Source organism: Planococcus citri, chromosome 1, assembly GCF_950023065.1.
Source record: "Planococcus citri chromosome 1, ihPlaCitr1.1, whole genome shotgun sequence".
Taxonomy (NCBI): domain Eukaryota; kingdom Metazoa; phylum Arthropoda; class Insecta; order Hemiptera; family Pseudococcidae; genus Planococcus; species Planococcus citri.
Window position 1 is genome coordinate 16,946,315 of NC_088677.1, and position 27,393 is coordinate 16,973,707.

The 27,393-nt window shown below is 34.8% G+C and overlaps 3 protein-coding genes across 5 annotated transcripts; 1 reads left to right on the forward strand and 2 right to left on the reverse strand.

Moving 5' to 3' along the window:
- Positions 1–6,165: 6,165 nt before the first annotated feature.
- LOC135849305 (UPAR/Ly6 domain-containing protein rtv-like) lies at positions 6,166–6,896 on the forward strand. Its single transcript, XM_065369679.1, has one exon. The coding sequence runs from the start codon at positions 6,427–6,429 to the stop codon at positions 6,892–6,894; it is 468 nt and encodes a 155-aa protein (XP_065225751.1). The 5' UTR covers positions 6,166–6,426; the 3' UTR covers positions 6,895–6,896.
- Positions 6,897–7,121: 225 nt separating this feature from the next.
- On the reverse strand, positions 7,122–14,852 carry LOC135849298 (uncharacterized). Its single transcript, XM_065369668.1, has 7 exons — positions 14,714–14,852; positions 14,390–14,571; positions 14,220–14,296; positions 13,965–14,124; positions 11,563–11,796; positions 11,169–11,479; positions 7,122–11,064 (listed from the first exon to the last, which is right to left on the reverse strand). Exons 1-7 carry the CDS (start codon positions 14,739–14,741, stop codon positions 10,587–10,589), a joined length of 1,470 nt encoding a protein of 489 aa, XP_065225740.1. The 5' UTR covers positions 14,742–14,852; the 3' UTR covers positions 7,122–10,586.
- Positions 14,726–27,391, reverse strand: LOC135849269 (zinc finger protein 391-like). 3 transcript variants are annotated; one of them, XM_065369646.1, is made up of 11 exons: positions 27,261–27,391; positions 27,098–27,175; positions 26,933–27,004; positions 26,542–26,859; positions 26,362–26,453; positions 25,994–26,134; positions 24,909–25,049; positions 24,744–24,803; positions 24,229–24,458; positions 15,727–15,891; positions 14,726–14,867 (listed from the first exon to the last, which is right to left on the reverse strand). In XM_065369646.1, the coding sequence occupies exons 3-11, from the start codon at positions 27,001–27,003 to the stop codon at positions 14,862–14,864; spliced, it is 1,224 nt and encodes a 407-aa protein (XP_065225718.1). In that variant the 5' UTR covers position 27,004; positions 27,098–27,175; positions 27,261–27,391; the 3' UTR covers positions 14,726–14,861. The 3 variants fall into 3 exon arrangements, with proteins under 3 accessions (XP_065225718.1, XP_065225705.1, XP_065225712.1); XM_065369633.1 differs by lacking the exons at positions 14,726–14,867; positions 15,727–15,891 and adding an exon at positions 17,621–19,172; XM_065369640.1 differs by lacking the exons at positions 14,726–14,867; positions 15,727–15,891 and adding an exon at positions 17,621–19,172 and having other exon boundaries at positions 26,933–27,017.
- Between the last annotated feature and the right edge of the window lie 2 nt (positions 27,392–27,393).

Here is a 27,393-nt window from a genome sequence, read left to right on the forward strand (position 1 = left end):
GTAGAGGGGGCTGAGAAAACGTTTTTCTGGAAAAAAGAATTATCTAGAAGCATTCTGCACAGAGATGAGAAATTTTCACCTAATTACGAGTACCTACCTATAGACATCAATTTTCATCTTTCTCAATAATCTTCAATTTTGGGGGTCCCATAAAAATGGACCACCATCATTTGGAGGACAAAAGGGTGCATTTCTTGAAAAAGTGGTTATCCAAAAGTACTCTGCTCAGGAATGAAACATTATCAAAAAATTTGTATACGAGGTCTGGCAATTAAGTTCTGGGAAGTGCTTCTGAGAGGTAGAGATCCAACACTGGTGTGCTTGCAAACACATTGTGTGTAGATTAGACCTTCCTTTAATACTTACTGTTATAAGTTTCAAGTCGATCGGGTGAATTTTGTGGGATCTATAGCTGTTTAAAGTGAACAACTTTTGAGGTAACGTCGCAAAACTTTAAGGGGTGACTTGAGGAGGATGCTTGAGTCAGGGAGATCAGATTTTGAGTTGGGGGAGAGGTAAATGTCTTGAAAGGTCAAACATGATGTTGAAAAAAATTAAGGAAATGTTTGAGAAAGACCAGGTGATCAAAACCTCACAAAAAGTAGGCCATGTGATTCTTGTTGCCAAGTGGCTGTGAGGAAATGTCCTCTGAGGTGAGTAAAAAATAATTTTCAAAGGAGATTGACCTCATAAGTCGTTATTGTGGTCTTCCTTCAACTCAAAGCATTGTATTTTTTTACTCAATGCTCCCATTTAGAAACCTGTTTTGTGTCCCTCAGAGGTGAATTTTTCAAAATTTGAGTGGATGTTTTTGAGTCCTCCTCAAAAATGCAATGGGTGTTGATTCTCAGGTAAAAACCAACTGAGAATGAAGTAGAGGTCCCTAGGAATCAAATCTGGGGTGTAGAAATAGTGAGGAGACACTAAGATGTCTTGAGGAGGTGACCATTCCTCCAAGAAGTAATTTGCAACCCTCCTTTTCACGACGTCCTACCAAAAGTTACGTTCGAAAAATACGCACCAAAAAAAAACGGAACAACCTACGGCATTGAAACTTTGAACATTACTAAAGGAAGGTCCAATCTACTGGACAACGTGTTCGCGAACACTCCAGTGTTGCATCTTCTTCCTCTCAGAATGGCTTCCCGGAACTTAGTTGCCAGACCTTATGAATTTTTCATTTTTTTGTTGATTTCTTTCAACTTTGAGGGGCCTTAAAGGTAACCAACATGATTTGGGAGACCGGGAAGGGGGGGAGAAGGTTTTTCTTGAAAAAGTGCTTACTCAGAAAGATTCTGCACATAAATAAACAATTTTCAAAAAATCTCTACAGACATGAATTTATAATATAGGTATATTTTATTTTTCCAAATTTGAGGGGCTCGATGCAAGAGAACCAAAATCATTTGGGGGTCCAACAATGATTTTTTCTTGAAAAGTGGGTTATGTAGAACAATTCCAATGTGGAAATGAGATATTTTCATCAAATTTCCCATAACTTTGATTTATGTAGATATCATTTTTTGTGATTTTTTCAACTTTGAGCCTGGGCTCCTTACTAGGGGGCCAATACGGTTCGAAGATCCGGGGAAATTTTTTTCTTAAAAAGGGGATTATTTAGAAACATTCTGGCGCAGAAATATAAAATTTTCATGAATAGAACTTTTTTTTGATTTTTTCCCCACTTAAGGGGGCTACCGGCACCACTTTTTTTTACAAATAAGGGAAAAATAAAAAATAGGGAATTATTTTCTCACCTGAGGTCATGTTTGGGGGGGGGGTGAGAGCTACAAAATTCCAACTTTTCAAGATAAGGAGCACCCTAGTAGGTCTAGGTACCTTGCGCGTACAATACAATGAACCAAATTTGAGATTTTCATCGCCGACTAAATAATGTAAAGGCAAGCAAAACTACAAGCAGCGAAGTCAAGCTACTTAGAGAATAATTTACCCAGTGTTTCCTGGGACAAGTAACGTACCTATTAATTGAAAAAAATCAGCGTAAAATTACTTCATACCTGTCAACACCTGCTTCAGTAGGCAATGATCAACATAATTTATATAAATTCTTATTGTACCAAATATTCTGAAAAAATCGTAAATTATTATTTAATATCAATTATTTTGAATACCTATAGGTATAATGTACCTTTTGCAATTTCAGTATTTTATAGTACAAATCGTGCAGCTTATGATGACGTGAATAATGTTTACTTACGCACACTTTCCCATGGTAAATTCGAATTGAAATTCTCTTGACAGATTAAACATTTGTATGCTTCATCGTTGTGATGTGCTGATGGTGATCTCGAAGTTAACTTATGGTACATATTGAAAATAACTATACCCGGACAATATATCCACAACATTTACTGTAGAATTCATAAATATATCGATTAAGTATTTCATTATATCGTTGCAAAATTCATGAAATCATTTTTATTACACAACACACTTACGTTTCATTTTCTGACTTTTTTCGATTTTGTTGTACTTTTTTGATCTTTTTCAAATATGGTTTTGTAAAATTTTTCTGACGCCGCTTTTTACTGTTACTCATTGTAAAAATTACAAGATATGCTCACGATTTAGAAACGAAATTCAGAAATTGATTAGTCGCCGAATACAATACCTTTAAACCTTACTAATAAACACCAAACCGTTTCATTCCACTTCTCGCAGATAAAGTCTTGAGCGGTTCAGTGTGGTATATATACGAACACCAATGCATTTTTCGACGGACATATCAGTAGGCACCCGGCACCCCTCTCCTACCCCTCCTTATTGTATAAGTTATTTATAAGAAAAGTTGGAATGCGAATTAACCCCCGGTGTGTCTACTGATATGTCTTTTTGTTTTACAATTTTATAATGTAATGAATAATGATGTTGCTGGTTGTGTAAAAAATGTTTAGGGTTCCTCGAGTCCCGACTCGGGAAACCCAATTATTATAATATTACATTGTGTAGGAAAGACAAATATATATATTTGTACTGAATATTAGTCCCCCTCCCCGTGATAAAAATTTAGAATTATTTTGTTTTTTGTATGACATTATTTGTAAATATTATTATCACTAGTGATTTTAGCTTTAATTCGCAAATTATTTTAATTAATTTAAGCTTTTAGAGTTCCATCAATAGTAGATTCTCGTAACAAAATGTCAGCCGATATCACACTGGTAAGAATATTCAATCTGAGCGTTCATTTCCAATACTCGGTAATATGCTATTCAATATTCAAGTCCAGAACAGGTTTTAAAAAAAAATTTAGACTCAAACACAAAAATTTTTCGGATACTTATTATGTAGTTGAAATTTTAAATTTTAAATTATTTCTCTTGTAACTTTTGAGCTTCCTTTATTTCACGTTGATGAAATAGGTAATATTTTCGAGGATTCATTTTTCAAAAAAACAACAACAACAACAACTTTAGGAAAGGTTGAGGCAAAAAAATTGGAAAAAAAAGTCGTAGCAGTCTGCCGGTACGTAAGAGCCAAATTTTTGTGCCAGAAACAAGGGCTCTTGAACTACTCGCACCCTCGCTTCGCTCCTGTGCTTCACCTGTGTTTAGGGGAACTTCGTCCCCCTTGCACCCCCCTTGGGCTTCGCCCAACAACCCCCTGCGCATGTTTTTTTCATGTCCCGCGCTTCGATTGAACTACTCACACCCTCGCTTCGCTCATGTGCTCCGTCTGTGTTTGGGGGGACTTTGTCCCCCCTACACCCCCCTTGGGCTTTGCCCAATTACCTCCTGCGAATGTCTTTTTTCGTGTTCTGCGCTTCGCTTGAACTACTCACACCCTCGCTTCGCTCATGTGCTTCACCTGTATTGGGGGGACTTTGTCCCCCTCGGGACCCCCCTTGGGCTTCTCCCAACTCTCTCCCCTGTACCACCCTCGCGCTTCGCCCAACTCTCTCCTTCCGCTACTTCCTTCTTATGTTTGCGGGGGGACTCCCCCAACTCTCTTCTTCCTTCTTCCAAAAATATGGTAACAAACCTGTCTTGACCTCTTGACCCTGAAACAGGTCAAATGGGGTTGGAAGGTTGAAACCGGCAAAAGGCACCACGGGTACATCCTCCTATTGTACTGTGAAAATTTGAATTTGGAGGGGCTACAGGCTGTCTGAAAAATTGGAAAACGCGTAAAATAGCAAAAAAATCCACTTTTTTGACCCTGGAGAAAGGTCAAATAGGGTTGGAAGGTTGAAACATGCAAAAGGCACTTCGGATACATCCTCCCATTGTACTGTGAAAATTTGAACCCTCAAGGTCAATTTGGAGGGGCTACAGGCTGTCTGAAAAATTGGAAAATGTGTAAAATAGCAAAAAATCCACTTTTTTGACCTTGGAGAGAGGTCAAATAGGGTTGGAAGGTTAAAACCTGCAATAAGTACTCATGGGGCACCCTCCTATTGTATGCTGAAAATTTGGACCCCCTAGATCAATTTTAGGGGTGAGGGGGTCAAAAATTGGGGTCAAATGTGGTTTTTCCCACCTTAAACAGGGTGGGGATGACCTAGGAAGCTGAAATTTGAATATGTTGATCACAATAGAGGTACTGACCAATGGTATGATTTTGGATCCTTTTCGTCCATTCGGGATGATATTATGACCCTCCAAATAAATGACCTTTCTGTAAAAACGGGGTTGGAAGATTGAAACATGCAAAAGGCACTTTGGGTACACCCTCCCGTTGTACTGTGAGAATTTGGACCCTCTAGGTCAATTTGGAGGGGCTGTAGGCTGTCTGAAAAATTGAAAAACACGTAAAATAGACCAAGAATCCACCTTTTGACCCTGGAGAGAGGTCAAAGTGGGGCACCCTCCCATTGTATTCTGAAAATGTGGACCTTCTAGATCAATTTTAGGGGTGAGGGGGTCAATGAAATTTGGGTATGCTGATCACAGTAGGGGTACTGACCAATGGTATGATTTTGGACCATTTTCAACTATTTGGGTCACATTATGCCTCTCCAAAAAAATTACCTTTCTGTAATTTTCAACTTTGACCCTCCCCACTCCAGAGGTCAACTGTAGCTCCCAAAAGAACCCTATTCCCCAAGTTAGACTTCATTTGAATAATTAGAACAGGTTCCTGGTCATAAAATGTAAAAATTGCCATTGTGCTGAAACTTATAAATATCTATAGTTATAAATATGAATACACGTACCTAGTACCTTGTGGTGCCCGGGTCTTTTATGGTAATTGTGGTGCCCGCGTACATAGAGGACCACATATATATGTATGATTTGGATTTTTCATCATAGTTAGTCATAGTGGTGCCCGATATATAAACTTGGTACTTGTGGTGCCCACCTCAAAAAATTTTTGTTCACCTTAGAGTGCATTTCACTTGATTCTGCATCGTTTTATATAGAAAGACCTTGTGGTGCCCGATTTGGGCACCACAAGCCCAAAACCAGGCACCACAATGACACGTATACTTAAAACGGGCACCACAATGACTAAGTTTAAATCTATAAATATATAAAAACTGACACACCGGGAATAGTCTAGTTTGAGCTCAAAACGTCGAGAACTATCAAAATTTTTGACCCCTGACCTTTGTATTCAAAGTTGGGCCTACCGCAATAGCCATCATTTTTTACAAAAATTTGGCTAAAAATTGTAATAAGTGTTCATAATTATTAATTTAGCATTTGATTCATTTTCAATAATTTGGAAAACCCTTGATAAGTTGAAAAAATGCAGTTTGTGACAAATTTGTGGCTAAAGTAGGTACATTAACACTATTTATAGGTTCAAGAACTGGTTTTCATCCTTTTTTTGGATCAACATTTTTTTTTTTTTGACAGGAGAGGTAGATCTAAGGTAGGTACATGATTTTGCCGAATGAAACCTCTCATCATTTTGGACTTCAAAATTGAAAAATATTTTGAATTCCTTCCTCTGGATCTTATTAAAATTTGGTGCGAATCAATTCAATCAGATTGGCGAATATCAGTGATTCAAAACATTCCTACAACTTCTACAATAGGTACTTATGATAGGTACTCCTACCTTATTATTCAAACTGGATGAAGGCTAAGCATTCATCTTCTGAATGAAAGTAAATAAGGTTAAAAGTAAAAGTTGGCCATATTTCCTGCATAAGTAGGTACTTACTTCTTACGATTATAAGTATTTTAGAAAAAAATGAGATACTCCTGAACAACGCAGGTAAGTAGGTATATTTCACAGAAACGTGATTTGAAAAAAATATTTAAAACTGCACACGATCAGCGATATTTTATACCAATTGACAAACAACCTAAGCATTGAATTTTGGCAACCACTGGATGCATCTCGCAATATCCCTCTCCGATTATAATTATTAACATTCTCCACACTACGTGTACCTATGTTCAGCCACGCGTCGAGACGCGGTGAAACTCTAGAATGAGAAACCAGTTTTAAGAAATGATTCCTCGCACTCTGTTCATTTCGCTGATCGGTTTTTGTATCGTGATCCGAGTAAACGCTTCGATAAAACGATGTTTTTCATGCAGATCTCGCGGCGAATTGGGAAGCTGCAAAGATAAATTCAAATTTTACAATGCTAGTCAATTAGAAACGGAAACCGGAGTCGAAGCTGTACCCTGCGCTTCAGGATGGTGTGGAAAAGTCATCGAAACCAGAGATCACGACTTGAAGGCAGAAGAATACGGAGTTGCTACTCAAAGAATGTGCTTGCAAAGATCACCTTCTGATAATGAAGAAAGATGCGATGATACAATATGGAGTCATAAGAAAGTATTCATGTGTTTTTGTCAAGGCGATCTGTGTAATCATGGTATGGCTATTAGATCATCGTTAAAATTCATTGCCATTTTACCTGTTTTGTACTGGGTTTGTAATCATTTAGCTCAATTACAGTTCCTTTTATGAAATGTGTTTCTTTTTTGTCTAATTGTATTAAAATTTAAGCTGAATATATTCAGGATTTTTTTTTATTTTTTTATTCGAATCAACACGGCTCCTTTAGTTTTGAAGATAGGTACTTTAAATTTGCAGAGGATCTTTTTTATAGAGAATTAAATTTTCTTTCATTTTTTTCAATTATTTCAAAATTAGGTACATTTCACAATCACCCAAACAAAAAAATAAACAATAGGTATAGAAAAAAATGTGCAAATCTATTTTATTTTTCGAGTGATTACAAATTCAGAAATATTACATAGGAAGACAATATACATACAGAGTGGGCCAAAAGTCAGTACCCCGATTTTCACGTTTTAGTTTTTCTTAAAAAAATCAAAAACTAAGCATCCTCGAAAAAAACTAACGGCATCAAGTCGATTCGAAATTTAATTCTCTACAACTTTGTTTCAATGAATTTTTTTTGGACGCTTCCTTTCGCCTCCAGATTGATTTTTGTGACTTGATGATTTTTATGAAAAATTTTTCAGAAGTTCATTTCTAAGAGTTTTAGTTTTTCTTAAAAAAATCAAAAACTAAGCATCCTAGAAAAAAACTAACGACATTATGTCGATTGGAAATTTAATTCTCTACTACTTTGTTTCAATGAATTTTTTTTTGGACGCTTCCTTTCGCCTCCAGATCAATTTTTATGAAGCTCAGTTGGCAAATTTTTCGAAAATTTTAGTTTTTTGTAAAAAAAATCAAAAACTAAGCATCTTAGAAAAAAAATAACGACATTATGTCGATTCGAAATTTAATTCTCTTCAAATTTGTCATCATGAAATTTTTTTCGGACGCTTCCCCTAGTTTTTGATTTTTTTTACGAAAAAAATAAAATTTTCGAAAAATTTGCCAACTGAGCTTCATAAAAATTGATCTGGAGGCGAAGGGAAGCGTCCAAAAAAGATTTCGTGAAAACAATGTTGTAGAGAATTAAATTTCCAATCGACATAATGTCGTTAGTTTTTTTCTAGGATGCTTAGTTCTCAATTTTTTTACAAAAAACTAAAATTTTCGAAAAATTTGCCAACTGAGCTTCATAAAAATTGATCTGGAGGCAAAAGGAAGCGTCCAAAAAAATTTTCAGTAGGACAAAGTTGTAGAGAATTAAATTTCGAATCGACTTGATGTCATTAGTTTTTTTCTAGGATGCTTAGTTTTTGATTTTTTTAAAGAAAAACTAAAACGTGAAAATCGGGGTACTGACTTTTGACCCACTCTGTATTTAAAAATAACAAAAATTTATCAACGTAAAAATTTTCCCTTAGGCCAGTATAAATATAAAAAGATACATATACTTGGAAAATCTCCAATTAAGCTAAAATTTTGCCATCAATTCAACAATTTAAATATTTTGGTAATGATGAACACATTAACCATAGGCCCTTGATAAAATACATTCAAATAAGGCACTTTCTAAATGATTCCAGTTTCATGTAAAATTTCCATTATCTAAAGCAACAATCCATATCTTAAAAAGACATGAAATTAAAATTTCACTATGTTGAAAAAAAATTAAAATAGAAAATAAAATACAATAACTTATATCGTTCATAATAAATGTTTTATAAAAAAAAATTGCCCGCTAAATTTTTTTTGGTAAATATTCGAGTTGATAGACTACTTTTAACTTGATTTCATTTCACAAGAAGTACTAGGAAAGGAACACTTAAAATAAAAATAACACAACCTTGTATTTCAAAAAAAAAAAAAAAAATTATTTAATTTGGAACATTCAAGTTAAACCCAGATCTAAATTTTAAAATCGTGGAACCAAATCAAACTTAATCTTTGAATCGTTATCTTACCTTACCTACTAATCAAATATTTTATGCAGGTATTTTTTCAATATACTGATTCAAAATTTTGAGCAAAACAATCCCCTGCAATTTTATCAACACAAAACATTTCACACGCAGTTTTACGTTGTAATTTGGCTTGTTCAATCGAAATTCACATTTTTTCATGTCGTTTCCGATTAATTTGAGCTACTGAGGCCAAACCTGATGGGTCGAGACTCAATTTGGACGTAATTTTTGTGTTCAACGATCTCCAATTCGTAAAAAAAAAAAAAACATAATTAATACAGTTTATAATAATTATTCTTTAGACCTCATTTTGGGCCTTAAAAGCTATTTCTCAGAGAAGGGCGCACTCTAGCGAAATTTCGACACCGGAAATGGATTCGACGTGCCCAAAACGCTTCAACTAATTTTTCAAAAAAATCCCCTTTCGTATTTACGGCAAACTGATTATGCAATTTTATCAACACGAAGCATTCGCATCCAATTCTACGTTAATTTTTTACTAGTTCGGTCGAAAGTAACATTTTTATGGAGGTTTCCGAATAATTTGAGATCACTGAGTCCAAATCTAGCGTTACTTTCGAGCCCAGTTATTTTTTCATTGAAAGAAAAATGTGATTCTTGATTAAAAAATTACAATATTTTCTAAAAAAAAAACAAGTTTTTCAAGTTTTTAAATTCCTTTTGAAACTTTTTGGCAATTTTTAGAAAGAAATTGAAATTTTTTGGGGAAAAAAATGAGACTTTGAAATTTTTATTAAAAGACAGAGCTTTTTATTTTTTGGCAAAAAAACAATATTGCAGGGCAATTCTTGAAGTTGGACGTTTTTGTAATTTTTTGAAAAAGTGATTTTTTGACAAAAAAGATCTAAATCTTCAACAACGAAAAAATACGAGACCTTTTGTCAATTTTGACTAAAAACGAGATTATTTGGAATTTTTGTCAGAAAACAAGACTTTGACAATTTCAGCAAAACTGAGAGATTTTGGAAATTTCTGGTAAAAAATAAATTTTTGAATATATTTTTGGAAAATCAAAGTTTTTGGAAGAAAACACCAATTAGCAATTTTTGACATAAAATGTGACTTTTTTTGGCAATTTTAATAAAAGACTAGATTTTACGTTGTTTTTGGCAGAAAGAAACACTCCAAAAATTCCATCAAAATGGATGTTTTTTTTTGACAATTTCTGACAAAAAAATTATTTTTTAGACAATTTTTGTCAAAAAACAAGACTTTTACTATTTGGACAACAATATAAAATTTTTTCTAAATTTTTCAGAAAGCAAGGCGTTGACAATTTCAGCAAAAGGTATTTCTTTTTGGAAATTTCTGCCAAAAAAAGAGGACTTTAGCAACTTTTAGCACAAAAGTGAGGCTAATTAAAAATTTCAAGTTTATTGGAAACTTCTGTTCAAAAAGTAAATATTTTTGAGAGTTTTTGACAAAATAAAATTCTGGACGAAAAATTTTCATAAAAAAAGAGGATATTGGAAAATTATTGGCAAAAATGAGACTTTTCTGTTTCTTTTTTTTTTTTTTTTTTTTTTTTTGCAAAAAACCAATTTTTTAGTAATTTTAAATTTTAGTAAAAAAGTGAAGCATATTGGAAATTTTAGTCTCATAGAAAATTTTTGATTACAAAGTAGTGAACGAAAAGCCAAACTGAAAATTTTAGCAAAAAGCGAGGTTTTTTTTGGCAATTTTCAACTAAAAGAGAAACCTTTTCACAATTTTTAGAGAATCTTTCGCAATTCTAGTAAAAGATGACTTTTTCGCAATCTATAACAAAAAAGGCAGACTTTTTAGCACTTTGAATATTTTTGGAAAAAAAAATCTCGAAACAATTTTTCATCACTTTTCGCAAATTTTCTCATAATTAAAATTCTCGAGTTTCGGTAAACCACACCGATCATTTAATCGGAGCCATTTCTCGGCAATTTTACACGTTAAATTACGTCTGTACGAATGCAACGTGCGATCCACTACAGAAGGTAAATGAACACAGCCATCTCCGCCAAATTCGCACACACGATAATGGTGCAAAAGAGCCACTTTCGGAGGCACATTCAGAACATTTTGAAGTGGTAAAAATTGCCATACAAAATGATTACCAACTTCGAAGACGTTTTTAACTTTGGCTATGTATTTTGATCGTTGCGTGTGAGGACTGAGCTTCAGACATCGTCTTGTTTTTCTTATCGATATCAAATGTTTTTCAATTTCGTTAGAGTGGTCTAAACTCGAGTCGTCGTTCCACTGCGTGTAAAAAAATGCATTTTGGAACGAATACGCTGATACTTGATTGGTATTGTAACGGATACTGAGCCATCTGCAAATGGTAACAATTATGAGTTCAATTTTTGAAACGATGCTCGTTGAAAATAGGTATCATTTCATGCTTTTTATGTATTTTCAAAAATATTAGATACTTACTTCAAGAGATCATTCAAAGTCTTATTAAATTGAGGTGTGATTATTTCATCCAAATCGATGAACGCCACGTAAGGGTAAGTATACATATTCCTGTACAAACAATCGTTCAGTGCTGCGAACATGCCTTCGGTTCGGATTTCAACTTGTGATCGAATATCTTGCAAATGCCACGAATGCACAGATACCGTTCCTTCTTTCAAGTAGTGGTGTAAAATGCAATTTGTACTGGACGACAATGACGAATTATAAAATGTAAAATGGCTAACTCCTAATAGGCGATTGAGTTCGATAAATTCGAGCAGTTGAACAGTCTGTGAAAATACAAGGTATTAGCTAAAAGTACATAATATTGCTCATTTGTTGACACAGTGAGTACCTACTTAAAACTACTCACCTTATCGTAGTTATAATGAATAGGTTTCACACAGACGGCAATCTTGTCTTTGTTTTGATCAAGAGTCAAGTCCGGATGATTCTGAACCAGTAAATTATTGCCTGCGTCTTTATTCGTAGAATACTGATTATTATAAGTGGATATTGAAACTGAAGACGGTATATGAGAACTATTTTTTATATTGCATATTATGAAGACGGCGCTGTAGGGTAGATTCCAGTTCTCTCGAATCGCCTTTGAAAAAAACAAACAAATCAACAGTAAATATCATTAGAATACGTCTAAAATCCAACAGACAGAAAGTGCTTCGTTGGCTGGAATTTCTGCAGTCCAAAAAATTCAGCTGCCTTTTTATTTGAGGGCACAAAAATAATTTTATTAATTTGTGAATTTGGTATTGTGAACTGTATCATTTCACTTCTCGCAGATAAAGTCTTGAGCGGTTCAGTGTAGTATATAATATATACGAACACCAATGCATTTCTCGACGGGCATATCAGTAGGCACCCGACACCCCTCTCCTCCCCCATTAATGTATAAGTTATTTATTTATTATTAAGATTAAGAAAAGGTAGCGAGATGGCATTGATGGATATTCCTTGTACTGCCGGTGTGTCTACTGGTATGTCTTTTTACCATTTTATAACGTAATGAAGTTGCTGATTGCGTAATTTTTTTAAATAATATAATATTACATTGTGTAGGAAAGACAAATATAATATAATTACAAGGTGCCCAGAAATATCGAGTACCTCTAAGAAAGTTTTTCATTAAAAATGTAGGTTGGCAACGTGAAATAGATGCATATGATTGGTGGAATGTTATCTCTCCAGTCCAACAACCAATCATGTGCTATCATTATTATCATTCACTGTGACCGCAACCAAAGTATTTTAGTAGAAAACTTTTTTAGGGGTACTCGATATTTCTGGGCACCCTGTAAACTGAATTTCCGGTGATAGAAATTTAGAATTATTTTGTTTTTTGTATTAGTGATTTTAGCTTTAATTCGCGAATTACTTTAATTAATTTAAGCTTTCAGAGTTCCATCAAGAGTAGATTCTCGTAACAAAATGTCAGCCGATATCACACTGGTAAGAATATTCAATCTGAGCGTTCATTTCCAATACCTACTCGGTAATATGCTATTCATTATAATTCATTCCTCAAGTGTTTCGTTGACTGACATTTTTACAGTCCAAAAAACTTGTCTGGCTTTTTGTTGAGAGCACAAAGGTATAATTTTATCAATTTGTAAATTTGGTGTTGTGACATCTAATTAAAAAAAAATATATTTCACATTTATTTATGGAATTGTTTCAAACATTTCATTTTTTTTTCAAATACTCTTTCATGGCTCTTTATTTATACCTATTTTTAAAAATCCAGCTCAAAATAGGTTAAAATGACGACATGTAAGTTCAAAAAAAGATTTTGATAGAATTTTTTGATTTTCTTATGAAATTTTGACCCATTATGTTCAGTCACATGACATTTTCTTCAGAGATTCAGAAAATCATGACCCAATTTCATACTCAAAATTCTTCGAAACAGCTCAAAAAACATTTTTGTTGAAATACCTATTTGATTTTTTGCACCAATTTCAAACATGACACCTTTTCAAAAAATCCAAAAACTCATGACTCAATTTTGGGCTCAGTATTCTCCGAAAATGCTAAAAAAAAAACATTTTCATGAGAATATTTGAATTTTTGATGAAATTTAAACCCAATTTTGCGGATCACATGACACCATTTTTCAAAAATCTCAAAAATCATGGTCCAATTTTCAGCTCTAAATTCTTCAAAAATGCTCAAAAAAGTGTTGATAAATGTTTTTGATTTCTTGCCAGGATTCCAGCATATTTTAACAGGTCTGAGGTCACTTCACACCCTTTTCAAAAACTCCGAAAATCACAATTTCCTGAAATCCTGATCCAATTTTTTAAGAGTTCCAAAAACAGGTTTGTTAAAATATTTTCATTTTCTCGTGAAATTTCAATTCACCTTTGATAAGTTATCTGATATCTTTTTCAGAAATTCTGAAAAACATGACTCAATTTTGTGCTTAAAGTTCTTCAAAAGTACTCAAGAATAATTTTAAAGGGTTAAGTATGATGCAATTTTTTCATAAACCTCAAAAATCACGATCCAGTATTCAAAAAAACATTTTCATTGTTGAAATATTTGAATTTTTTGCGAAATTACGACCTTCTCTTTCGAATTTATTTTTACTCAAAATGGGGAGGGGGGAGGAGACTTTAAAATTCAACTGTGCCTTATTATGCATGCCATTTTTAGTAAAACTCCGGTTCAATTTTGGACCAGAAAAATTTCAGCTAAATTGAAATTTCTAAAGCATTTTTCGTCTGTTGAACTACAAACTAATTTCGTAAATCTCACCGCGACTTTTGCACGTATTCGTTCACCCGGCCTGTCTTTGAAATGAAAAATACAGATGGCTTTATCGTAGAATTTCGTCTTCGTCGCTCCTATCACCTTGATCACCCACTGTTTTCTACTCCTCTTATCCAAAAACGCAGAATACACGTAAAATTTATACCTGTAATGATAGTAAAAAAATCATCGATTAAGGATTTCTTTTTTTTTTTCAGAAAATTAACAAAAGAGGTAATGAAGTAATAGGTGGGCATTTACGTGGTTCCTGTGACTGGTTGCCAGACTGCATCTCGTGGAAGTAATGTATTTGTATTCTTGTACGAATATTCTTCAAACTATAAAGCAGACAGAAAATATAACGACTTATTGAAAATTATTATCAGCGAACGAGATCTGTTTCATTGTCACAATAGATCAACTTAACTCACTTTTTGTGTTCTTTCTGAGCTTATTGTGTAGGTTGGTTTGTGTAAAGCGTGGCTTTTATAGTAAGTTGTCAACGTTACTTCGATAATCAGTAGTATTACAAATGTTATCAGAAACATCAACACGAAAATGAAATTTATATTTCCATTACTCAGAGTGATGGTTCTCATTTCGGCAATGTTACCTGCAAAAAAAAAAATCATTAAAAGATAGGCCAGAATGAAATTTATCAAGTATTTTTATTCCTTATTATTATTACTATTTTTTTTGTTCGATTTCACAAATTTTTAAACAAAAATCAGATAATTTAATCATACGTTACATACCTCGAACTCCACGTAGTCTTTTCAGCATGACAATTGGCCAACATATAACCCCATCTTCGTATCGTCAACTTCATCGATTCCTCTTATAGGTATTTTCGATGATAATTCGTTATGTGGAGCATAATACAGCTCGACACATGATTCATATTTACAACTGAAAATGAATTCATGACTTAACTTTCGTGATAGCGGTGCTTTTGTGCATACCCATGGAGCTTTACGTTTCAGATCAATGAAGTGAAAAGTGTACGCAAAGATCCGCCCTATTTTATGGCGCAGCCGTTTTAAAAGGGGTTGCAAAAACGAAAGATGTACCATATTTGAGTGGATGGAGAAAATTTGTAGAATTAACATTTCGATATGTTTTTGGAGGGAATAGTTCATAATTTTTCAATGTTATTCGTGTACTTATTAATTTTTTTTTGTTTAGGACAGAGATTGTTGGTATCAGATTTTTTTTCAAAAAAAGTAACATTATAACCAAAAAGTAACCAAAAAAGTGACTAAATAATGTTTAATGCAAAAAAAGAGGTAGATAGCCAAAAAAAATTATCCATAAAAAAACATTAAGTAGATACATTTTATTTTAGAAGAAAACCTTAGTCTTTGATTTTTTCATATAATTTTGAAAATCTATCCCAGCATTCTTCGTCTTGGGCAGCTCATGAAAGGGTTAGAGACTTCATTGAACGATTGATCGGCAAAAAAAAAAAAAAAAAAAGTACCTGGGTAATGATAAAAGTGGAAATAACACAACAGAAAAGATAACACGAAGGAAACATGACATGAAAAATTAATAATGCAAAACACCAACTCAAAAATCACGTATTTGGAACAAAAACCATCGAATTTTTATACATTACTGAATAATGTAATACGTAAGATGTCGAAAATGTTGCATTATTTGACTCAGCTTTAGGGCTGCAGAAATTTAGCCCTAGACAAAATTGTTCAACATACTCTCAATGCTTGGTTCGGTTGTATCATTGAGCACTATCAAGAGTACTACTCACACGAGCATTTCTTCGTTTAAGCTGTTGCTGAAGAAGTTTCTTCTCACGGCGTAAATTACTTAAAGTATTCATCAAATCAGTTCCAGTTAAATCTGTTTGAACAGCTACGCTCTTGTGAAATGGCTCTTCTACGAATTCTACGGCAGGAAAAATTGCATCGTTTACCTGAATTAAAAACGAATTTTATTCATTATTAATACATTAAATAATTTGATTACCTACTTCAAGTTTTTTATCTTAAATGATTTGAATTATTTGAATAAACTAGAAAATAGAAAGAGTAAGTAGGTATGCAAACCCATGATAATGTAGGGGTATATGTGAACGCATCGGACAACGCGAGATGCCTTTGTATGTATTACATTCGACTCTACCTAATGGCATTCCAGGTATCTAAAAGCGGTCCTCGGGAGTCCGATGCATTCACAAACCACCCTCTACATACTACAGTGATACATATACGCTTAAAATCGCTCTTTTTAGTATATGTATCATGAAGTAGTACCCTAGTGAAGAATACTGGCCAGTATACCTAAAATGAACCTTTTTTCTTATACAGTTTTCTGTAATGTGACTGGTTGAACAATCTACATTACAAAACAACGTTATCGAAAAAAGGTTACAGGCTAGCTTCTTTTCTATTGGTTAATAGAATTAAGGGTTTCTGTATAAATATAAGCTGTATTCAGCTTAGAAACTAGTCTTGTAAATATTTACAACCAAATAACATCTCTCTTGTTAACTTGGTGTTCCTTTCTTGACTCTCATTCTTTCTCTCTTCGCTCTCACACCCATTCAACTACTCGCAGGCCTCCTGGTATGTGTGTAGTTGTACAGGCGCATTGCTTTTATTCCTTCTCTCTCCGGACTTTGCTTACCTATACCTGGGCCTGCTGGTCCAGGTATAGTTGCTGCTGAGTTCTCCTTTTTCTCAGTTACATACTAAATGGGCCACATGGTATGGACGGATATTTTCCTCACTCTCTTGTGATTTGAATGGGCCCTGTGGTACGGACTTATCACACTCATTCCAATATCTGAATGGGCCTAGTGGTACGTACAGATATTACGCTCTCTCTTTGCAATTCGAACGGGCCTAGTGGTACGGACAAATTGCCTAATCCTAAGTATCCAAACCAGGCCTAAAGGTACAGACGGGTCTCCTTACAACTTAGGGAAATTGTAGGCATTATTTTCAGTGGCTAAGTACGCGATAGGTCACAATGAATTTGTGAACCAACAACGGACGCTCTCCCACATTACAACTTACAACCTCATAGGTCAACCAGGGCCTTGGTAGACCTACCATTACCGAGAATATTAAACTTATTTCAGGTTCAATTAAGAAACACCACGGCTTCGAATGTTTTGGCTGGTGTCTTGTCCAGTCACGTTGGCAGGAAAACATTGTATCACAAACATCGCATCAGTAGGGGAATGAATTCCGTAACACTACCTTTACCTACAGGATGAAAGGTGATATCGCAAATTATACATCGTCTTAATCCACCAGGCACTACTTTTGTGTCACACTGTATAAATGTACCACCTTGTTTGAAACATTGCTTGGAGTTCCGCGTTGACCTTTTTGCGCTTGAGAGATGTTTTCCCTTTTTTGCAGATCCAGTAATCGGACCTTGGCCAGAATTTTCTTGATGTTTTGACCATCCTGCGCGCACCACTGCGTTATAATGACCCTCATACGACTTTTCTGAGGAAGAAATGTTCGAATTTGGAGATCGGCTAAATATCTTCGTCAGAACATGGACAGTTCTGAAGCCTCCGCCTCCAGCAAATTTTGGATGAGCAGTTTTTTAATTAACTCTGATTAGATTTTGATAACTTCATCAATCGATATTTATACATTTTGAAAAAGAAAACAAAACGCCAAACATAAAGTACCATCGTCTATTTTTTCCCATATGTAAGTTGTAACACAAGTCTGGTGTCAATAAGGCATTTATGTGCCAATCACTAAGAATAAACTGAACTTGGGAAATCGGTCAAGTTCTAAGTCAAGTTTTTTTCACATTGAAAAAAAGAACAAAACACATTTGAATCTGAACACAATATTTAGTTAGGTACGCAATTATTGATATTTAAATAGGTACATTTAGATGATATCGTCTCTCCCTTGCAGAAACCTCGTAAGTCCAAATTTTTCAAAAAACACTTTTTTTACTTTCCTCATAGGAAAAAACACGAGGGATCGAATGGAAGAAACCTCGTAAGTCTTAAAAAATTAGCTAACACTCCTACCGGGCAATTCAAAAACATCAAACAAACAAAACCTCGTATGTCCAAATTTTTCAGGATGAAAACCTTGTAAGTCCTCCGACTTACGAGGTTTCTGCCTTGGACTACCATGCACTAACCATGGACATACGAGGTTTTTGATACGAGAAAACCTCTAAAATCTAATTACTTGATGTTGAACTGATGTTGAAGTAATGATATGTTTGAAAATACCATCCAGGTATTGTCCTAAAACATAAAATCAAAAAGTTGGTGGAATCTTTTACAAAATGAACTTTTTAAACAGTTTTTCGTACCTCCTGTAAAATTTTCAAATTTGGACTTACGAGGTTTCTGCACGGGAGCGACGATATGTGATTGGCTAGCACGAACTTATGGCGGAATTTTTTGCCGCAATGCGCACACTCAAAACGAGGGCCCTCCACATGGAAACGTTCGTGCTCGGTCCTCATATAATTATACATGAATTGTTGGTTGCATATGCGGCATTTGAAGGGTTTCTCTTTACTATGCACCCGTTGGTGCTTATTAAAATTAGTTTTTTGAGTAAAACTTTTGCTACACATTTGACAAGAAAACGGTTTCACACTGGAATGTAGTCTCCGGTGTTCATTGAGAGATTGTTTATAGGAAAACGTTTTTCCGCAATCAGCACACTCAAAAGCACGTCTGTCCACATGCACGCGTTCGTGCTCCGATTTATGCGCACTGTACTTGAATCCTTTGTTGCATATGCGGCATTTGAAGGGTTTCTCTTCACTATGCTTCCGTTGGTGCTTGGTGAGATATCCTTTTCGAGCAAAGCTTTTGCTACACGTTGGGCAAGAAAATGGTTTCACACCGGAATGTAGCCTCAGGTGTTCAATGAGATGGAATTTTTGGGATACCTTTTTTCCGCATTCAGCGCACTCAAAACAAGCTCCATCCTCATGCCTGCGTTCGTGCGCCACTTTACTGTCATTGTGCTTGAATCGTGCGTCACAAATGCCGCATTTGAAGCGTTTCTTTTCACTATGTGTCAATCCATGTTTAATGAATTGGCTGTTATAAGTAAACCGTTTGTCACAGATTCCGCAGCAAAACGGCTTCGAATGATCTTGTTGATGTCTTGCCCGATCACGTTCGTTGGAAAACTTTTTATCACAAATATCGCAGCAGTAAGGGAATGAATCCCGCATCTGTACCTTTACCTACAGGAAAAAAAGATCATATTGCAAATGACACCTCGTTTTCTGTTGAATAATTGTGTTGCCAATTAGTTATGCCCCATATATACCAAAAATAATGAAGTATACAGTGTGGCACAAAAGTAGTGCCCGATGCCCAATTTCTGTGGAGAGAGTTCGCGAGATGAATGCAGCGGCGTTGATTAGCGAAAAATGAAGGCTTTCAAAAGCAAATTTGAAAATTTCAGGCTCATTGCTCAAGAATAACCAGTTTGGTCGAAAAATTCAGACTGGTTTTTATTGGTGCAATGTATTCTTTGAAACCGGTTCGTTAATTTGCAACCAGTTATCAAAAAGTACCCAAAAATGGTATGTAGATAGAGAAAAAACCTTGAAACAAAATTGTACAGCATGAAAAATTGAACTATTTTCGCCAGTGATGGAAAACTGAAACTGGTTAAAAACTTGAACTGAAATGGAGAAACTGAAACTAAAACTGAAATTAGAACTGAAATGAGAAAAACTTAGACTGAAAACTGAAAACTTGAACTGAAAAAAATGAAACTGAAACTAAAAACTAAAAACTTGAACTGAAATGTAAAAGTTTTGCCATTCACTGAATTTTGTCGTCAAAATCATCAATCTATTCTCAAAATTCTTATTTTTTTCAAAAATTTTTGCCCTCGCTTCGCTTGGGCCAATTTGAATCTTTTCTTTCCAAAAAAAACATTGATGAAAATGAAATTTAGAAAAAGTTGAAATCAGAAAAACAGAATGGCGAATTATCTCATTAAAATTGATATTGTTCTACTTTTTGAACTACAAATTATCCAATCTTTTGCCCTCGCTTTGCATGGGTCAATTTGATACTCTTCTCAGAAGTCAGAGTTACAATTTCAAGAAACCTATTGAATTTGAAAAATGTTGAGATCAGAAAAACCAAAAAGAAAAACCTATTTTTTTTTCATTAAAATCGATTGATGTCGTTCTACTTTTTAAATCACAAATTTTCCAAAGCTGAAAAACTTTTGCCCTCGCTTCGCTGGGGCCATTCAAGATGCTACTTGGGTCATTCCATGTCAACTCAACCAACGTTTTTGGGTCATGTCCTTGATGTCTTTCGATTTCGCTCAAATTTTTTTTACAATATCTACCCACCCAGTAAGTAAGAAAGCCGCAATCAGTTTGGTCCCAGCCCCCTCAGGGGGCGGATGGAGGGGCTTCTATTATTTTCAATACTTTGATCAAAAATGATTTCACAGTTCGAAAAAACATTGAATTTAGAACTTTTTAAGTATGTTGAAATTTTCAAAAGTTGAAAGTTGAACTTTCAAGTTCAAAATGGCGCTGTAAGTGGGAGCTACCATTTAAAATTTTGAAAAAATTTCCATAGATGTACATTTTGATACTTTTTCGAAATATTTAGGTTTCGAGATGGCACTCGTTGACGGAGGGGGCGCATCCCCACCCCCAATTTTGGGTGAAACGTTCGAAAGAAAATCTGGAGCATGTGATATATCGAATTGTATGTTTTCGGCGACGCTGAACACGATTATGACGTCAGATTTTTGATAGAACCCCATCCACGGCCCCCAGCAACTCCTCAAAGGGGGTGAAAGTTTAAAAATGCGTTTTGTTCGTGTGACACGTGGAATAATATGTTTTTGGTGACTCTGAACACGAATATGACGTCAGATTTTTGATTTGACCCGCCCACGGCCCCCTGCACCTCCCCAAAGCGGGTAACCCAAAAAAAAATGGTAACATTCGTGTGACACATGAAATAGTATGTTTTCGATATCGCTGAACACGAATATAGCCATAGTTTTTTAAATAGACCTCACCTCCAATAGGTAAAAGTCCAAAAAAATTGTTGGGGGCCGTGGATGAGGCCCAATCAAAAATCTGACGTCATATTCGTGTTCAGCGTCACCAAAAACATAATATTATTCCATGTGTCGCATGAACAAAACACTTTTTTTAACTTTTACCGCCTTTGGGGAGGTGCTGGGGGCCGTGGATGGGGTCCTATAAAAAATCTAACGTCATATTCGTGTTCAGCGTCGCCAAAAACATAGAATTCGATATATCACATGCCCCAGATTTTCTTTCGAACGTTTTACCCAAAATTGGGGGTGGGGTGCTCCCCCTCCGTCAACGAGTGCCATCTCGAAACTTAAATTTTTCGAAAAAGTATCAAAATGTACATCTATGGAAATTTTTTCAAAATTTTAAATGGTAGCTCCCACTTACAGCAACATTTTGAAATTTGAACTTTCAAATTCAAAGTTCAACTCTCAACTTTTGAAAATTTCAAAATACTTAAAAAGTTCAAAATTCAATGCCCTTTCGAACTATGAAATCAGTTTTGATCAAAGTATCATAGTTTTGGAGGAATGGGCTGCTGAAGTTGGGTACCTCGAGACAATGTGAAAATAATGGAAGCCCTCCCCCCACCCGCCCCCTGAGGGGGCTGGGGCCAAACTGATTGCGGCTTTCTTACTTACTGGGTGGGTAGATATTGTAAAAAAAATTGAGCGAAATCGAAAGACATGACCCAAAAACGTTGGTTGAGTTGACATGGAATGACCCTAACCACTTTTTCAAGAAAAGCACCCTTTTGTCCTCCAAATGATGGTGGTCCATTTTTATGGGACCTCCAATCGAGAGACATGACTTTCAAAATCGCCTTTTTTTGGTTGAGTTGACATGGAATGACCCACTTGTAAGTAGGTGTACAAAAAATGCAAATTTTTCACTTTTTCTGAACAGAACAGAACTACTGGATTTTCAAAGTTTTTTGATACTATACAGTGCTCACTGCTCAGCATGTTAATTAAAATTTTGATTATTGTGGCAAAAGGACGATGCGATCTTCCTTCCAAGTATAGCATAACTTGTCTTTTCTTCGGCCCCCTCAGGCCCGGATTTTCTCTGCACAGCCCTGCATATTTATTCATAATTTTTGAGTTTGAAATGTTTGAATTTGAAATTTGAAGTTTTTGTTGCCAAGTAGCAAATTAGATTAATGTATGAAAAAATTCATGAAAGAAAATAATTTTTTTTTTTCATTTCCTTTTGAACTTTAAGAAAAATTTTGAAAACTGAAACTGAAATAGAAAACTGAAATGAAAACTTGAACTGAAAAAAGCAAAACTGAAAACTGAAACTAAAAACTTGAACTGAAAAAAGTAAAACTGAAACTTAAAACTGAAAACTTGAACTGAAAAAAATAAAACTGAAACTAAAAACTAAAAACTTGAACTGAAATGAAAAAGTTTTGCCATCACTGATTTTCGCAGATCGGATTTTAAAACCGGTTCATTGATTTGCAAACAGTAACATTGGAAAAATAGAAAAAAGCTTGAAACAAAAGTTGTAGGGCGTGAATAATTACATAATTCTACCTAATCAGATCAGTAAGTATAGATACATTGCGCCAATAAAAACCCGTTTAAATTTTTTGACCGAACCAGTTTATCAACTTGTGGACATCGTGGGCATGGTGGGCCTGGAATCCACAAGGTCGATTTTGAAAGCCCTTATTTTTCGCTACTCAACGCCGCCTCATTCATTTCACTAGCTCTTTCCACTTGAAAATTAAAGCCACCAGGCACTACTTTTGTGTCATACTGTATACAGATGAGTGTGCAAAAATACTGAGTGTACATAAGTACCATACCCCCTTAAAAAGTTTCTTGTTTAATATGTATTTAGGTTGGTCACAGCGAATAACAATAAAGATAGCACATGATTGATTGTTGGATTGGAGTAAAAACATTCCACCAATCGTATGCATTTATTTCATATTGTCCAGTTCAAAAACTTTAGTGGGAGTCCTATTTATGGGAAAACGAAATTTGCGATTTCGGCAAGTTTTTTTTTTGCAATTTTGCATTAAATTGTTCATCAGGATGATCCTCTTCAAAAAAAAGTTATTCCAATGGTTCTGGGGGGAGGGGGGAGGTGCAATTATTCCTACTGTCATATGCCGGACTACTATAGGTATAGGGTTCTACTGACAAGGGAACCTCTTGATGTGTCACACTCCGATTTGAACGGGACCGCGATTTTTGGAAAGAGCATAGTCTAAAACCCCCAAAACCAAATTTTCAGCTGCCCAAGTTCATTTTTCGATTTTTGGCGAATTTTTGAAAATTTAAAATTGACTGGTTTTGGCAATTTATATATTTTTTTAAAGTACATACGTATAATGGTCAAAATAAAGTCCCAAAACTAATATTAATTACTCAAATCCAAATTTTACCATTTCCAGCCATTCTGGAACCTCCAGCGCGATTTATTAATTTCTCCAGAATTTTGAATTTGCTCCAGAAGGCGTGAATATGAAGTTGGGCAGCTAAAAATCGAGTTGTATGTTACACTCGACCTGTTTAACGAGTTTATCTACATTTGAGCCGATTTTGAGAGTGAGACCTCAAAAGTGGCTTTTTGACCAGCTTTTTTCCAAATTAAAAAATCCAAAAAATCAAAAGTTTCCCCGTTTGTGTGGAAATTTTTGAAATTCACGCGAATCGCTGTATTTTGTCCAAAACTAACCCCCCAAATTCAAATTTCACAATTTCCAGCCATTCTGAAGCCTCCAGCGCGATTTATTCATTTCTCCAGAATTTTGAATTTGCTCCAGAAGGCGTGAATATGCAGTTAGGCAGCTAAAAATCGAGTTGGGTATTAACTCGACCTGTTTAACGAGTTTATCTACATTTGAGCCGGATTTCGGGAGTGACACCTCAAGAATGGTTTTTTAACCAACTTTTTTCAAAATTAAAAAATCCCAAAAATCAAAAGATAACCGTTTGTGAACATACGTAATTAACGTAAGCTATCCTTACACTTTTATAACTGGGCTTTGGGCCATTCTTCTTTTTAAAAAAGGGTTGGTAGGAGCTAGGGCGAAAAAAATTATGGAAACGTCCCCTTTTCGAGGATCCATATACTAAAATTTTTTCCGAGCAACTTTCAAACTCAAATACACGTTTTCACTAATTTTAACCGAAATCCTCTTACATTTTTTTTTTCATCATCTATACTAATTTAGTATACTGACATAGGTACTAACCTCGTTTGAAACATTGCCGGAGTGTTGCGTTGATTTTTTTACGCTTGGGAGATGTTTTCCCTTTTTTGCAGAGGGAGTAATCGGACCTTGGCTGGAATTTTCTTGATGTTTTGAGCATCCTGGTCGCACCTCTGCGTTATTACGACTCTCATATGACTTTTCTAAGGAAGGAATGGTCAAATTTGGAGGTTGACTATCTTCGTCAGAGTATTCCGGTTTTGGAAGTGTTACTGAAAAATAAAAATTGGAATTAAAAAGGAGGTAGGTAACTAATGGTAGGTACATCTTCTTTGGAGAAATGAAAAAGTAATTTATTTTTTATAGAATTTTGTTTACCCCTCAATTAGAAAATATTCGTACTATCGTACTCTTATACTCAGCAGTTGAGTAGTCAAATTCAAAAAATAAAAAAGATATGGTACCGAAAAATTAAATTAAAAAAAAAAATCGAATCACGCGATGTACTCTTACTTCACACTCATGTTCAGTATTTGTATCTCTATCTACCTACTAACCTTCTTCCAAATGTTGCTCAAGTGGTTCCTCTGTACTGCAAGGATCGGTATTCGAATTTTCTAGAAAAGACGTAGTCAAAGGGTTAAAAAAAATACATGTAAAAGACAACCAGCGTGTTTCTTCTCATGAGATCATGATAATTCTGAGTAAAATTTCTTACTCACCTTCTTCGGAAAATTGTTCAAGTTTTACCTCTGCATTATGAAGACCATTCGTAGATACAAATATTACTTCTGGAGGATAAATCGTCGAATGTACAGAGTAATTATATTCAGCAACCTTTTCGGCAGGTTCATCGAGCTCAACTAAAAATACAGAAATACTGACATTTATCAACGCAGAATTGTCCATTCTTCTGTTATACATAATACATATACACTACAGGTAGTATGGCATATGACTATAGGAATAATTGCCCCCCCCCCGTCCTCTGGGCAGAGGTGTTCGTCTTTATTATTTTGATCAAGGTTACGGTTTACTCCAATTTTTTTGTTGACATTTCTCGGGGTTTGTTTCGGTTTTTGGTTACAGTTTTGGTTTCACTCATAAAAGTTTGGGTTTCGTTTTCGGTTATGGTTTTTAACGGTTTCACAAATTTAACAAACACAAAATACAATTAATCATTAAGAATCATAAATGACTAAAGAGTGGTTGATCTTACAGTTGAATCTTAGGCTGGTATCCTAAAACCATTGCTTAAAGTTAGGCAATGGCTAAGCAATGAATGATGCTAGCTACTTGGCTAAGCAACCAACAATCCGGTGCTTAGTTGTTGCTTAAGCGATCATTTTCGTTTTAGGATACCAGCTTTAGTAATAAAATATCAGAAATTATTTTACAATGATCAAAATTAAAAATAAACTTGTAGATTTTCCTCGATTTTGAGTCTTGAAAGTCTAAAAAATACCAAAAATATTAATGATCAAACAATGTTATTGAAAAATTGAAAACCCATAACCAAACTAAATGATATCGGTGTTCGGTTTCGCTCTCACTGCATTCGTTATGGTTATGCTCTGTTTTGGTATTGGTCTTATTAACAAAACCAAAGCTATTCAGATTGACAGGACAAAGCTACCTCGAAAGGGCATGCGAAAAATAAAAATTAACACTAGCCAAAATATCACGTGTTGAAGTGCATTTTTCGATTTTTGGTCTTCGAAAATTTTGCATTTCTCACTGCACCTAAAGTACTTTTTTTTTTTGAAACAAAAAGGAATATTTTCCACATACTAACGTAATTACTAACTTTCTTCAGTAAATAGTTCAGGTTTTGTTTCTACTTTATAAGGGTCGTTGCTCGATGTTTTTAGGGAAGGCATACTCGAATTAGTAGTGTAAACATCTTCGACCTTAACCTGGTCATGTTCGGCAGATTGTACGAGCGCATCTGAAAAACAGAGTTCTAAGCTGTTCAATTCTCCACTACGAAAGTACATATTCACTGAACCTTATCCCGATCAGATGAAAACAACTGATTCAAAGAACAACTGAGCTATTGCTCTCCTCTTTTCATTGTTCAACAATTGAAAAAAAAATTGCAAGGATTAGGTTATGTTGAACACTACAAAAGTTGAATAAAATGAAGGAGAACTTCCATAATGCTTAGTTGCTTACCCCTTAAATTGCTAGTTTTTGGAACATAATTTATTCCAAGTACATGATTTTTCTCATCAGTTTCACTTTGAATTTCGTAAAGCTCGCCGTTTCTAAAACAAAATAATAAGGTAAATTTTATCACCAATAGATTAGAAAAACATGTAATAGAGCAATGGTTTTTTAAACAAGTTCGCTTACTTTTTTTGATCAGACGGATAAGCATCATTTTCGATCTTACAGGAGATATTATTTTGGAATTGGTTCGAAGTAACATGATGTATTAAACGTAGTCCCTCAGAAACTTTCTTAGGTTGCAAATGGACAGGATAATCAAAGACCGAAGGTATGGCACTTTTTTTTAAATGGTACTTTCCACATACCACAGGTGGATCATAATCTTCTGGAAGGAAATGTGCACTACACAGCTTCGTGTTCTTTCCTGGCTGCCAATTCTTTCGTTTAATCGCATGGATCCATTTTTGTCGCCGTTCGTTGTCCTTTTCAGCATTCGGAAAGCTGTAGAGTTAGCTTTGATTACAATTTGTAATGTGAGCATTATGAATAAGACATGTATTAAAACTATACTTACGAATGGAAAATAAACTCACGATTCACATCACTGGAATTGGTACAGTTGACTGCACAACAATACTGCACCATTCTAGATATAAAATCTGCACAACAGATTCATCGAGTATAATGCAAAGTTAATAAAGATGAAATATTTCATCGCACTTACTGAAAAGTAACTTACTCTTGAATTAATTAGTCTTGAATTTCAATCAACCAACGTTCATGATTCAAGAAAACGAAGTCGAAGAATGAAACAAACCTGTAACAACCATATTCTTAAAATGAAATACATAATTGTATAATTTGCAAAAAAGAATGTTGGTAGTAGAATTTTTACAACTTACTTTTTATTACTTATACATATGTACTTAATATTATTCGGACATCAATTTTAATGAATTTTAGAGAATAAATATCATTCAATTCTTACTTTCGCGTATACTTTCGCGCCATAATGATAACAACTCGACTTGAGTC